Source organism: Myotis lucifugus, unplaced genomic scaffold, assembly GCF_000147115.1.
Source record: "Myotis lucifugus unplaced genomic scaffold, Myoluc2.0 scaffold_67, whole genome shotgun sequence".
NCBI classification, from domain to species: domain Eukaryota; kingdom Metazoa; phylum Chordata; class Mammalia; order Chiroptera; family Vespertilionidae; genus Myotis; species Myotis lucifugus.
The window spans coordinates 4,511,453-4,525,937 of record NW_005871115.1 but is presented as its reverse complement, the minus strand read 5'-3'; the positions used below and the strand labels follow the sequence as shown (position 1 = coordinate 4,525,937).

The 14,485-nt window shown below is 40.2% G+C and overlaps 1 protein-coding gene across 1 annotated transcript in view; it reads left to right on the top strand.

The window, feature by feature from the left end:
* Positions 1–14,485, top strand: part of LOC111826311 (leukocyte surface antigen CD47-like) — a 57,692-nt gene that overhangs the window by 30,333 nt on the left and 12,874 nt on the right. Inside the window, exons 3-6 of the mRNA XM_023754960.1 lie at positions 9,770–9,877; positions 10,884–10,976; positions 11,964–12,062; positions 13,648–13,737. Coding sequence (XP_023610728.1) covers positions 9,770–9,877; positions 10,884–10,976; positions 11,964–12,062; positions 13,648–13,737 — 390 coding nt within the window. The remainder of the gene's footprint in view (positions 1–9,769; positions 9,878–10,883; positions 10,977–11,963; positions 12,063–13,647; positions 13,738–14,485) is intronic.

The following is a 14,485-nucleotide window of genomic DNA, read 5'->3' as shown; positions in this document are numbered from 1 at the left end:
CTCTGCACCCTATATTCGGATATGGTACGCTTGAAGCTGTCCCAGAGGCTCCTTTACACTATCTTCATATTTTTGGATTCTTTTTCATTTTGCTTTTCTGGTTGGGTGTTTTTTGCTTCTTCATATTTCAAATCTTTGACTTGATTCTTGCGATCCTCTGGTCTGCTGTTGGGAGTCTGTATAATATTCTTTATTTCAGTCAGTGTATGCTTAATTTCTAGTTGGTTCTTTATCACAACATCGAGGGTCTCACTAGATTTCTTGAAGATCTCACTACATTTATAGGCGGTCTCACCAGTCTTTTCGAGGGCCTTACTAAATTTATCGGCAGCTTCTATACAGTTCTTTAAAGACCTTAAAAGTGTGGTTTTGAACTCTATATCCAGCAGTTTGCTTTCCTCCATTTCTGTCATTTGTGTCCTGTTTCTTTGTCTCGGCATTTTTTATGCTTCGCTGTGTCGATAGAGTGCCTTTCTGTGCTAAGTGTCCCAATTACCTGAGGTAGACACTCTTGGTGCACCCCCTTGTGGGCTTTGTGCACAGTCTTGTTGTAATTAAGCCTTGATTGTTGTAGTTATCACTGGGAGGAACTGACCTCCAGGCCAATTGGCTGTGAGAATCAGCTGTGTCTGCAGTGGGAGAACTTCTGTGCTGGAGACACCCCTCTGGGGCAAGACTTGCTTCAATGGGGCTTTGGTGCTCACTGAGTCTGCCCCCTGAGTGTGTCTTTTATGGTTCCACGGAGCTGTAAACTGGATGGTCCCACTCTGACCTCTGGGCTTCCTGGCTCCTGGATCTCTAGGGAGGTGCTAATCTAGCCTTTGCCTGGGGCTATCCAGCAAAAGCCTCCCTGCAGGGCTTGGGCAGGGCAGGTCCCACGGGATCAACAGGGCAGGGCTAGCAGTTATGGTTGCTCTCAGTCTTGCCCTCAGAGGCTCTGCTTCTCAGTGTCCCCATAATCGCTGCAAGCCCCTCGGAGAGAAAGCTGCCCTCGGGTTCTGACCCATGCCAGACAGTCCTGCTTCTCCCGTATGAGTCTGGGTCCCTAGAGACTAGCCCGGAACTGGAGCTCAGAGCCTGAGACTCCCTCCCGATTGAAAACAACAACCGCACCCTCAGCTGCCAGCCCGCTCCACATGCACTCCGCACCTTAGTATTTTACTTCCTCACTGTGCCTCCTCTGAGTCTCAGTATGCTTTTCTCTTTCCTTCTAGTTGTAGAATTTCCACTCAGCCAGCCTTCCTGTGGTTCTGGATAATGTCCTTTCCGTCTTTTAGTTGTATTTTTGAAGTGGTTGTTCGAGGCAGCAAACTCCGGTGTTTACCTATGCCGCCATCCTGGTTCTCTCAGCCCATTTCTTTCTACATTGTGAAGTCATACAACATAAAGAGTTCCATGGGATGCTTCCTTTTATTTTCTGAAAAAATAATTTTTAACTCTCAGTAACAACTCTATTAGGAAATGAATCAATAATAAAACGAATATTTAGTGCATGGTAAATTAAAAGATTACAAACATTGAAAGTGTTTTATCAAGAGTGATTTAAACAATGCTTGCCTTCTTGTCATATAACTCTGAATACAAAGCAAGCATCCTTTCTATGCTTGGTTAGTCGTACTTCTTCTAAGTTCAGATCAGCTTCCGGCATTTTAGTTTTTGCATTTTTGGTGTCATAAACTATCTCTAAGCTTTCTTTTCATGGAAAGTTTTTTTTTCCAGTCACTTTTTAAAATTATTTATTGTCTAAAGATTTACATATGTCCCCTCCCCCAGCCATTCCCAACCTGGGCAAGCCTCCACTGCCCCACTGTCTGTGTCCATTTAAAAAAGAGAGAGAGAAAGAGAGAGAGAGAGAGAGAGAGAGAGAGAGAGAGAGAGAGAGAGAAGTGTTGATTGGCTGCCTTCCACATATACCCCATACACCCCAACTGGGTATGGAGCTCACAACCCAGGTGTGTGCCCTTACCAAGAATAAAACCAATGACCTTTCAGTGCACAGTATGATGCTCAACCAACTGAGTCACACTGGCCAGGGCCAGAGTCACTTCTTATGGGACATCCTTATTCTTTGTGTCACAACCTCCTCTGTGTCCTAATTTATGCCAATAAGTTCACATTTACTAAGTTACCTTGGCTGCATATTTAGAGTCTCTTGCATAGCAGTAGCATTGACATTCCCAAGTTAGCTCTTTCTTCTGTGATGTCATTTATGTTCTATTAGAATTTCACTTTCAGCATTATCACTTTTCATTTTTTTGCACTTTCACTTTTATTGCCCAGTTTCCTCTTTTGATGATCTGTTGTGAAATGTCACAGTGGTTTATCACTGGGAAACAGGAGGTAGCACAGCATATGCTTTGCTGTCTGTGCGTGAGGGGAATAGCAGATGTGCAATGACCATCCCCAACAGTCTTTGAAAGAAGTGACAGGATTGGTTACTGATCATGATGCACATATGTTGTTTAGGTAATGATTTGTGGACAACTAAACAGATGGCAGTGAAGTTTGCACTTTATGCAATGACTCAATGAATATATTATGGTACTGAAATTTGAACTGTCATTTTAGGGGACTTGTATTATTTAACTAAATAAATGGTGGTATCTCAAGTTCATGAATATAAGAATTGTGCAAAGCCAGGACTGCTGTAATTTATTTCAAACTTGTACAATCTAGGCATCTTTCATTTCATTTCCTAATTGTGTAGTTCTTGCACAAAATTATTTCACAGGGATTTTAGATACTACTCAGAGGTGTTTGGGTAGCTGTCCTGAAGAAATCACTGTTGGAAGTTCCAGGAAAACATTCTCTATCACAACAGCCTTGAGATCCTGCTAACTCCTTGAGATCAAACTTGAGGACTAGCTTACTATTGAACATAATTGGTCCATGTAAGCACATTTTAAAGAAGTAGTGGAACAGGGAATGTCTTTGTAGGTTAGAAAACTTATTTCAAAGAAATGAGGACATATACTAATGGGCACTGGGAAATTTCTATCTAAGAAGCTAAAATATCCTCATCATAAATATTATGACAAAGAATCATTCTGGTTGATGGCACCTATTAATAGAACTTTGTTATTAAATTTACTCTGAATTTTATTAAATAATATTGAACTCTCAGTGCTTTTTCTTGGTCCCATCCACATAATTATCACACTCTCCTATTAAATAACACTGATTTTATTTTAGAAGGAACTGAAGGAAACCATAGCTCAGCAATATACTCTTTTATAGACATTAATTGCTATTCTTTTGACCCTTTCCAAACTCAAACACCCCAACTTGCTGCATATACTCTGAAGTTATGGTATCATCCACAAGACCAGGGAACATTTGTAACCAAGAAATGTGTGTTGGACAGCCTCCTCTTTAACCTTTTATATTCAAGGTGCCTGCTGCACAAAGCCTCGGCTCTTTTGTTTCTGGGTCTTGTAGACTGAGAATATAATTTCTAGTTATGATTTATTTTGACAAAATTGTGTCATCAAAGCAAGTTGGACAGTGTATGGAGTTTATTATATTATTTTACTTGTCTTCTAGCAAGTAACCAGGTTATCATTGGCATTAATATTCCTTTTTCTCCAGCACCATTTTCACGAATGCTTCTGTTTTTTTCTTATGAGTGTTCTAAGTATTTTAAAAATAGTATTTTAAATTTAATTAAATAATATTAAAATGTGAAATTGTAATTTTATTCTAAAAGTTATCATCTATGATTTATCCTGCATTGAAGACAATATTGATTTTCAGCTCAATAAATACCAAAATAATCTTAAAATAACTTTCTGAAAGTTATCAGAAAATAGCACTAAATAATAAAATCAAATATATTTACCCTTTATGATTTATTCTTTTTAAAATACATTTTTTATTGATTTCAGAGAGGAAGAAGGAAGGAGAGAGAGATAGAAACATCAATAATGAGAGAGAATCATTGATCAGCTGCCCCTGCATGCACCATACTGGGGATCGAGCCTGCAACCCGGGCATGTGCCCTTGACCGAAATTGAACCCGGGACCCTTCAGTCCATAGGCCGACACACTATCCACTGAGCCAAACCAGTGAGGGCTATGATTTATTTTTAATCTGAGATGCATCATAGCTCACTGGTTAGCCTTCTTGTATCATCATCAACTCACTAACCGCTTAGTGAGGGAACATCTAAAGGTCATGTCTTTGAGCAAGCATTTAATTATTGGAATTTGGGGTTTTGTTCCTAGACTGTGGTATGTGTCGGTCTATAGGAGTTTATCAAATTTTGTCTTCAGAGTTTCATGTAAACTAACATGATAGTTATCATTTGATCTTCAAAATGACTTGCTAATTGCACTAGATTTCATCAACCACAACCTGCATTCTATCTTTTATGTGCTTTATATCAGTGACAAGGAAACGAGAATTATTACTGGAGTATCTGTTTCTAACATTAGCTGTTTCTTCAGGTGACTAGAGGGACATGCCATTTCTTCAATCATATGAACTTGAAGATTACATAAAGGGACTTTCTTAGGCTAGAGCAGCCCCACACCTTTTATTTAACTGTGGAAGAAGATCTGGGAGTAACACTTCTGGTCACTCCTCCCCTGCTCCAAACACCCACACTCACTCACACATTAGAACTAAGGGTCTTGAGGCAGCACTTGGAATAGTGATCATCAAACAGTAGGTGCTCAATCAATTCTTGAATAAAGTCATCTACTTGATTTGGTTGAAATGGACTAATAAAAGGTCATGTACATTGTAACTACACAGTAAATATTTGTAGAATAAATGAAGGAAGCAACCTAGCTCATTCTGAGATGTAGCTGGCTAGATTTAGTTATTTTATAGATAGTATAAAAAGGAAAACTTTAGAATTTTTAATTTTTTTCACAACAACCTAATATTGTCTCCCAATGATTTTGGTTTTCCTGTGTCAGGTAGCACTAAGGTTATAAGTTTTGTTTAAAAATGTAAACACTGCCCTAACCGGTTTGGTTCAGTGGATAGAGCGTCGGCCTGCGGACTGAAGGATCCCAGGTTCGATTCCGGTCAGGGGCATGTACCTTGGTTGCGGGCACATCCCCAGTAGGGGGTGTGTAGGAGGCAGCTGATCGATGTTTCTCTCTCATTGAAGTTTCTGGCTCTCTATCCCTCTCCCTTCCTCTCTGTAAAAAAATCAATAAAATATATTTTAAAAAATGTAAACACTGACAACACCACATGCTGGTGAGCATGTGCAGCAACAGGAACCTTTTCCATTGCTGGTGGGAAAGCAAAATGGTACAACCACTCTGGAGAACAGTTTGGCAATTTCTTACAAAATTATCTTTTATATGATGATCCAGCAATTGTGCTCATTGGTATTTATCCAAAATGAGTTGAAAACTTAAGCATATGGATATTCATAGCAGCATATACATTATTGCCAAAACTTGGAAGCAACCAAGATGTTTTCAGTAGGTGAGTGGCAACATGCACTGTGATACACCCAGACAAAAAGAAATGAGCTATCGAGCTATGAAAGGACACGGAGAAACCTTGAATGCATATTACTAAGTGAAAGAAGCCAATCTGAAAAGGCTACATACTGTATGTTTCCAACTACAAGACATTCTGGAAAAGGCAAAACGGTGGAAACAATTAAAAGATCAGTCATTCCTGGAAGTGGGTGCAGGCAGAGTGCATAGGCAGAGCACAGAGGATTTTTACGGCAGTGAAAATACTCTATATGATACTATGATGATGGATAGATGTAATTTTGCATTTGCCCAATCTCATAGAATGTACAACCCCTAAGGCAAACTACGGGCTTTGGATAATTATGATATGTCAATGTAGGTTCATCTTGGTAAAAATTGCGTCATTCTGGTGGCTGATGTTGACAAGGGGGGAGTTATGCATGTGTGGGGGCAGGGAGTATAAGGGGGTGGTCTTTACCTACCTCTAAATTTTGTTGTAATCTAAAACAGTGCTTTAAAGTATTTAAAATGTTTAAATCCTGCTATTTCTCGTATTTTATTTTGTGTATTGATTTCAATACTTTTAGTTGAGGGGAATCTTTTAAAGCATACATATTTTTAAAATTACATAGTCTTGCCAAAAAGCCTGAAAATCATACTAAGAAGTTTGATAAGAGCCCATTAAGAACACATTAAGCCCTACCGGTTTGGTTCAGTGGATAGAGTGTCAGCCTGCGTACTCAAGGATCCCAGGTTCGATTCCCGTCAAGGATATGTACCTTGGTTGTGGGCACATCCCCAGTAGGGGGTGTGCAGGAGGCAGCTGATCGATGTTTCTCTCTTATCGATGTTTCTATCTCTCTATCCCTCTCCCTTCCTCTCTGTAAAAAATCAATAAAATATATTTTTTAAAAAGAACACATTAAATTATCTTTATCTTAATGCCAAGTGTTTGTGGAGTTACTTGAATTTATTTTCTTTGTTTATATTTAAAATTTTTATAGATGTGACAAATAAGGATAAATATACCTATTAAAGGACAAATAAAGATCACCAAAAAAGGTTCCTTGTGATTACTGAGTTCTATGGCATATATATCAGATTGCAAACCCTTTTCTCTACACTGAAAGAAAAATCAACTGTACTACAAAATACCTTCTCTCCACTTTCTGTGGGATGTGCTAAAATGTGGCCACTGTGGCAAAGGGAATGACTCAAAAGAAACTAATTTTAAATGATTCCCTAAACAAAACATGGAGGGAGATAGATCCTCTTTCACTGCCTGTGATTATTTAAGTATATTTCACTAATATATTTGTTAGAAATAGTTGCTTAACTTATGAGAGTTGGAAGTAGCCTTGAAAATATTTAGTAGATGAACCCATCAACAGAAACTAAAACTACCTCCAATATTTATATGCAAAGGTTTTGAAAAGGTTGTTTTATAGCAAAACACTGTCAATCATAGTATTTTATGGTGTTTTATATTTGTTGTTACTGTTGGTAAGCCTGAAGAGGTTGAATTTTATATGAGAATCAAACTCTTATTAAGTCAGCCTTTTTGCATGAACTTCTACTGTACTCTAAAGGTGAATTCTTGCTGCTTGATCTTAGTAGTTCTTTTATGCATTCAATTAAGCCTGAGTGTCTTTTAAATGTTTAATTGTGAAGAGCATTTGAAACAGCTTCTGTTTCATAACCCTTTTGTAGAACTTTCAAGCTCTATTTAGATAACAATATACATTGAATTGAATGGAAAACTTGGACATATGTCTAGGCAGCTGTTCTCAACCTGTGGGTCGTGACCCCTGAAAATACATCCTGCATATCAGATATTTACATTACGATTCATAACAGTAGCAAAATTACAGTTATGAAATAGCAACAAAAATAATTTTATGGTTGGGGGTCACTACAACATGAGGAACTGTATTAAAGGGTCGCGGAATTAGGAAGGTTGAGAACCACTGGAAAGTTTATTTTTCTATCTATGTCTATGCCTTTTGTAACCTATACACTGAATTTTATCCTCACTAGTGTTTGAGTCTAGAAAATAGGGAATCTGTGCCCTATTCTAAGTCAGGGACATGACTGAGTCATGGTCACAACTTATGCAACTGAGGGGTAAGTTCCAAGCCTGGATTGATCAAATGAAAGCTTGGGGAACTTGCCATATTGTTTTTCACTCTTTGCTGATTAATGTGGATTTCAGTTACTCAGCTTCAGGATTGATGATTGATTACCTCTCCACCCCCCCTAATGAGAATAAAGTGGAGGTTTACAATCTAAAGTATGAATATGTAGTGTTTCAGGTGCCATAGGTTATCATATAACCCTTGGTTATAATACCTTAAAATAGATGTTAGCAGGGTCATTTAGGAGACTATTTTTTTTGTTCTTACTGTATTTAATCTGTTTGTCATTTTATTGGAAGCAAATTTAATGCTAAATATAACATTTTTTTAAATTGCCCTCTCAAGATACTAATTTGTGGCCTGGATAAAACAAAATAGAATTTCAGTCATGCACTGTTTCTCTCTGCTACTAAGTCTGTTTTTAGGTTACTTTGAACAACTTTTATGGTAAAAAGTTAATTTTACAATTAATCAAAACAAAACCCCTAAGGTGAAGATATAGTAAAAGAAATAATATTTTTAGACATATCCATTAGATTATTCTTTTCATAAGGTACCAGGTACTTGAAAATAGGGCTAATGAGTCCTGTTGAGTATTTGTAGTTTATTTTTATAAAATTACTAGGGGCCTAGTGCACAGATTTGTGCATCTTGAAAGAAACCGTGGGCTGCTAGGCTGTGGTGGGCACAGGGGCAGGTCTCAGCACATCTTCTGTGCCCCTGCCTGGCCCTTCCTGGTCCCTTGTCTACCGGTAGCCCCGCTCCCACCACCGCCACTCTCACAGGTTGACAGCACCGGCCCCCTCACATCCACTGCTGGTGCTGGCCCCAATCACTCCACACTGTCAGTGGGTGCAAGCAGTGGCTGCTGCCCTGATCACCCCTCAGGAGCAGAGGGAGGTGGAGGAGCCTTCAGCGGACGACTGGAGCAGCAGCCACCACTCATACCCGATGCCAGTGCCAAGCAATCAGGAATGGCGCTGGGACCTGGCTGTGGATGCGAGTAGCGGTTCTGGTGCAGGCTGCAGGTGTGAGTGGGGCCGGCTCTGGCAGTCCCTTAGTGGTGGCTGCCAGTCCCGATTGCCCCTCAAAAGCAGGGGGAGGCAGAGAAGCCCTGAGGAGCGATCGGGGCCTGCAGCCACCATTTGCACCCATTCATGGCACTGAGCGATTGGGGTTAGCATCAGGCGCTGGCAGCGAATATGAATGGCAGCTCTGGCGCGGACAGCAGGTGCAAGCACCTGGCGGGACCTGGTGCGGGAGCAAAGAATTTTCAGTAACCATCAGAGGCTTGCCCCAATGACAGCGACCAGTGCCCCACCTTGGTCTGGCATCCCCGCTCACCTACTCCACCATCGTGCCACGGCTAATGCCCCACATGTTCTGTGCTCTGCCACCTGCTGCCAATCCCCACCATTCCGCGCATGCCCCCTGGTGTTCAGCACACGTCATAGTGACCAGTTGTTTGGTTGTTCGGTTGTTTGGTTGTTCTGCCCTTTGGTCTATTTGCATATTAGGGTTTTATATAGAGAGATTTTAATTGGACAATTTAAGCATTCCCTTCAGGATATCAAGAGGGTGTGATTAGTCCAATTTAAATCTAGTTTTTCAAAATAAAATATCTAGATTTCCAGATGTTTATCATTTTATGTAAGGTGGAACAAAGTTCTCTTTTTCTAAGTATTACCAATTAGCCAGTTATTTCCCATCAGCATTATCTATATCAGCTGTAAGGCTGAGGCAGTTTTACTCCTCAGGGGACATTTCACAATTGATACAACTGGGGCTGTTACTGGCATGCAGTTTGGAGGGAGGCAGGGATGCTACTAAACCTTCTAAATGTGCAGAGCAGCCCCCTTCCACCATAAAGATTTATCTGGCCCTAATGTTAATAATGCCCCAATTGAGAAAGCATGGTGTATATGACTTCATCTTTAAATTGTAAGATAATAAAAGCATCACCCGTAAATTCAGCATTCATATTTATACGGCCGTGACACTGTTTAGTCATTGACGGACTTATGAAAAAGATTTGAGGTGGCTGCACATGATACAACTGACTTATTCCTCAAAGGTTCTTCAATTATAGGAAGTTATCAGTTTGTGTCTGCACTTTTTAAGTTACAGAAATGGCTTCACTTCTTGAGATTGAGTTCATGGAATTCTTTGTGTGTTTTTTTTCTTTCAAGTACTTAAATATAATTCCAATATTATGAAGGAGAAAATCATCATTATATCTGTGGCTGGACTAGTTCTCAGTATATTAGTCATTGTTGGAGCCGTTTTCTTCATCCCAGGTAAGATGTGCAGTTACTATGAGGGAAGTCATGGTTGATAACGTTGAGAACATTGTGGGGGGTGGGACTCTAGGGGAGAATCCATTCCTTGCTTCTTCCGTTTTCTGGTGTTTGCTGGCAACCTGCAACTCCTTGGCTTGTGGCAGCATAACTCCAATTTCCACTCTTAAAACTCCTGTGCATCTCTCTTCCAAAGACACTTACCATTGAATTTAGGCCCCACCTCATTAATCTAGGATAAGTTCCTTCTTTCAAGAACCTAAACTAATTCATATAATGTAATGGTCCGCTTTGGCTCTATAAATTAACATTCACAGCTTCCGGGAATTAGGGGGTAGGCTTATGTTTGGAGCCACCATTTAACCCACTGCAAAGGCAAACTTCATCAGGCAAGACATGGAAGTGGGAATAAACATGGGAAACAAATCAATCTGAAACTGCATTTGCCTTTGGAGGATGGGAATGGGATTCGGGAATAAGGGTATGCAGCACATGGAAAGAACAGCAGGGATAGGCTGAGACTCAAAGTGTAGATGTAGAAAGCCTTCGTTTTATTAACAGAATACAATATGGGTGTAATGTTTAGGAACAGAAATTTGGCAGCTCTCTTTGCAGCTGAAGTTAGTGAGGGTGTGGTGAGGAAAGAGATGAATTAAGAAGACAGCTACAAAGAATAGCTATTTTGACTTTAGTACAGATTGAATATAGCAAATGAAGGGATTGGTAAGAGGCTCCAAGGTAGTTAAGAAGGAGGAAAACCCAATTGAAGGTTTTGACTTGTTGAGACTTAGATGTTGACATTTAGATGTCTTCAGTTTGGTCTTAAATAAAAAGATTGTCACTTATTTTGTGTGAGGTTTTAGGGGAAGCATTTATTTTTAAACATTTTGCTGTTTATAAGAGTAGTATTGAGATGAATACATTTAATAAATTAAGTACTTTATCTTTCCACAGAGTAGGAAGTATGTAGGAAAATATTTTAAATATTAATTTTATTTATCAATAGGTGAATATTCAAAAAAGAGGACCAGTGGACTTGGCTTAATTGTAGTTTCTACAGTAATATTAATATTACTTCAGATCTCTATGTTTATGATAGGTAAGTACTTATTGTTTTAGCATGATTGTGCCCTTTTTGATTTAAAAAGCAGCATTTTTAATTGAAATAATTCTTGCATTTTTTTTATAATACAATAAAGGTTGGTTTATCTCCCTAGATATTCTTAGTGAAAATTTTCCCCAAAATGGATTAATTTTAATGTTATATTAGGTTTTTAACATTAACTTTTATAAAAAGTGATTTTCAGAGACATATTTAATGCCAGCCAATGGATTTTTAAAATCATACTATATAATTTCTTAATGATGATCTTCCTATTCTTATTTCAGATTTTGAAGTTATAAGTAAATATTAAACATTCTCATTCTTTTGCTAAAACTCTCTTTAAAAAACTAGTTATACAAAATAGGGTTGTAAATCATAAAGAGTTATTGCAAATATTAACATTGAGTTTTACAAGTTATACATTATGATTATCCAACCTATAATTGGTAACATTTTTCACTCCATTTTGGGGTTAAATCACTAAGTATTTTTAATATTAAAGAATCTATTTTTTCCATTTGCACATTTAACTCTTGGTATGAGAGCCTATCTCTGGGTTGCTATATATTAAGATGGTATAATTTGTTCTAAAATCACAATTAGGGGTTATGATGTCTACAATGGCATGCTTGCACAGTGGTTCTCCACCAGAGTGATTTTGTGTGCACGTGATGAGGCCCTGCTAATAGCCACTCCTATGGTGAAATACCCACGTGTGGTAAAAGCAGCATTGTTCTAAGATTTGGGGTAAAAACTGCCAATGCAGCTCAGCTCCCTGCAGAAATGAAAGGCTGCTGAGGGTGTGAATGTGGAGCTGACTGCTGGAGTGAGAGAGATGGCTTAGGTCACTGGGAAAGCAGCCACCACCTGACACGGAGCTCCAGAGTCAGTCTTCGGTCCTAGGATACTGACCTTGACTGTATGAAATACAAGTGGAAGTGATTGCTTCTTAAACACTTGCAACATGCTTTTTCCTTGCAGCTCCAGCTATTGGGATGTCCTCCTTCAGTATCACCATATTGATCCTTCAGGTGCTGGGCTTTGTGCTCTCTGTGGTCGGACTAAGGCTCTGTGTCTCAGGTGAGGGTCACAATCTTCTCTAAACAATTTCTCTTTTACCAGTAATTGCTCTTAGAGCTCTTTTTCTCTTTCCTTTTTGTTGTCTTTCTTATTCTGTTTTAAATACATAGTCTTTATTTGTTAGAGCATTTTATGTTCACAGCAAAATGGAGTGGAAAATACAGAATCCCCCTCTACCCCACCTACTCACAGCCTCCTCCTCTATCAACACCTCCCACCAAGTAGGACATTTGTTACAGTCTGTTGAACCAACATTGGCCCAACATTATCACCCAAAGTCCATCGTTTGTATAAGGGTTCAGTCTTGGTGTTGCATGGTCTATGACTTTGATAAATGTATAATGACATGGACCATAGTCGTAGAATATCATATAGAAAAGTTTACCTGCCCCCAAAACCCTCTGTGCTCTGTCTATTCATTCTCCCTATTCTGAAACCCTGGCAACCACTGATCATTTCACTGCCTCAATAGTTTTGCATTTTTCAAAGTGTCTTATACTTGAAATCATACAGTATCTAGCTTTTTCAAATTGGCTACTTTCCCTTAGTAGTGTGCATTTAAGGTTCCTCCATGTCTTTGGGTGGCTTGATAACTTATTTACTTTTTAGCACTGAATAATATTCGGTTGTGTGAATGGATGATAGTTTGTTTATCCATTCACCTATTGAGGGACAACTTGGTTGCTTTCCCCACAGGGAAAGGTATTGATTTGTTATAAAATCACAAATCTAGACACACAATATAGAAGTGCACGTTTTGTATGGACATACTTTTTCAACTTCATTTGGGAAAACACTAAGGAGTGCAATTCCTAGATTGTATGTTAAGAATATATCTAGTTTTGTAGCAAATTACCAAACTGTCTTCCAAAGTGGCTGCACCATTTTGCATTCCCACCAGCAATGAATGAACATTTCTGTTGCTCTACATTCATGCCAGCATTTAGTGTTGTGAGCTTTTCATTTTTTCACTCATTTTTCCCCTACTGAGGTCAGTGCTTTCCACATTAGCTTATTGTTTAGTGGCCAAACTGCCACACCTGTATTCGTGGATGAGCTTTTAAAAGAACCATTTGGGTGGAGGTTTAGGCTTCACAGACTATTTCCCTTTAGTCTAGACTTGATAAGGTACATGCTATGCGAGCAACGGCTCTTCTTTCCGTACAGGGAAAGGAATTTGGAATCATTGCACTGAGTTAATAATGGGTATACAAATGTAGGTAATATTTGTTTCTTTTTAAAAATATATTCTTATTGATTTCAGAGAAAAAGGGAGGGGGGAAAAAGATAAAAATATAAATGATGAGAAACAATCACTGATTGGCTGCCTCTTGCATGCCACCTACTAGGGATCGAGCCCACAAACCAGGCTTTGCCCTGATCAGGAATTGAACTATGACTTCTTGGCTCATAGGTTGATGCTCAACCACTGAGCTACACAGGCCGGGCAGTAATTTTTGTTTCTTGAAAATGAGAAAAATAACTACTCTTCCTAAAACTTAATGTTATTTCCGTTATTGATTCTTTTAAGAAGTTCAGTTATTTCATGTGATTTTCTAATATAAAATTTTATATGTTTTTTCAGAGTGCATCCCAGTGCATGGTTCTCTTCTGATTTCAGGCTTGGGTATTACAGCCTTAGTGGCATTACTTGGATTAGTTTATATATTTGTTGGTAAGTCAGCTTTGTTTTTGTTAGTTTCTGCCAAGAATTCCAAATCCTATATAATAAGAGAGAAACTTGCAAATTAACCATCCCCCTACCACAAGGATGGCTGCACCCACAGCTGAGGCCGAGTTCCCATACTGAGCCTTAAGGAGCAATGAGCAGGGACCTGAGGCCGAGTGCCCCCCCCCACATTGGGGCTTGACAGGGAACCTCAGGCTGCACCTTCCACCCTGGTACCAGGCCAGGGGACCTCAGGCCGCGCCAGGCCGGAGGAACTGAGGCCATGCCCCTGCCCTGGAGGGGCTTAACAGGGGACCTAAAAGTGCGGCCTCTGCCCTGGTGCTGGGCCGGGGGACTTCAAGCCGAGTCCCCCACCCTGGAACCGGGCCAGAGGACCTGAGGCCGTGTCCCCCACCCCAGCGCCAGGCTGGGAACCTGATGTTGCACCCCCACCTGGCAGGGCTTGACAGGGGACCTCAAGGTACACCCCTGCCCCGGTGCTGGGCCAGGGGACCTCAGGCTGCTCCCCCAGCCCCGTCACCAGGCTGGAGAAACTCAGGCTGCACCCCCTGCCCTGGTGCCAGGCCGGGGGACTTTAGGCAATGCCCCCCGCCCTGGAGCCAGACCACGGGAACTGAGGCCATGCCCCCCACCCAGCGGGACTTGACGGGGGATCTCAAGGTGCGCCCCCTGCCCTGGTGTTGGGCCGGAGGTCCTCAAGGCCGTGCCCCCCACCCCAACACCAGGCCGGGGG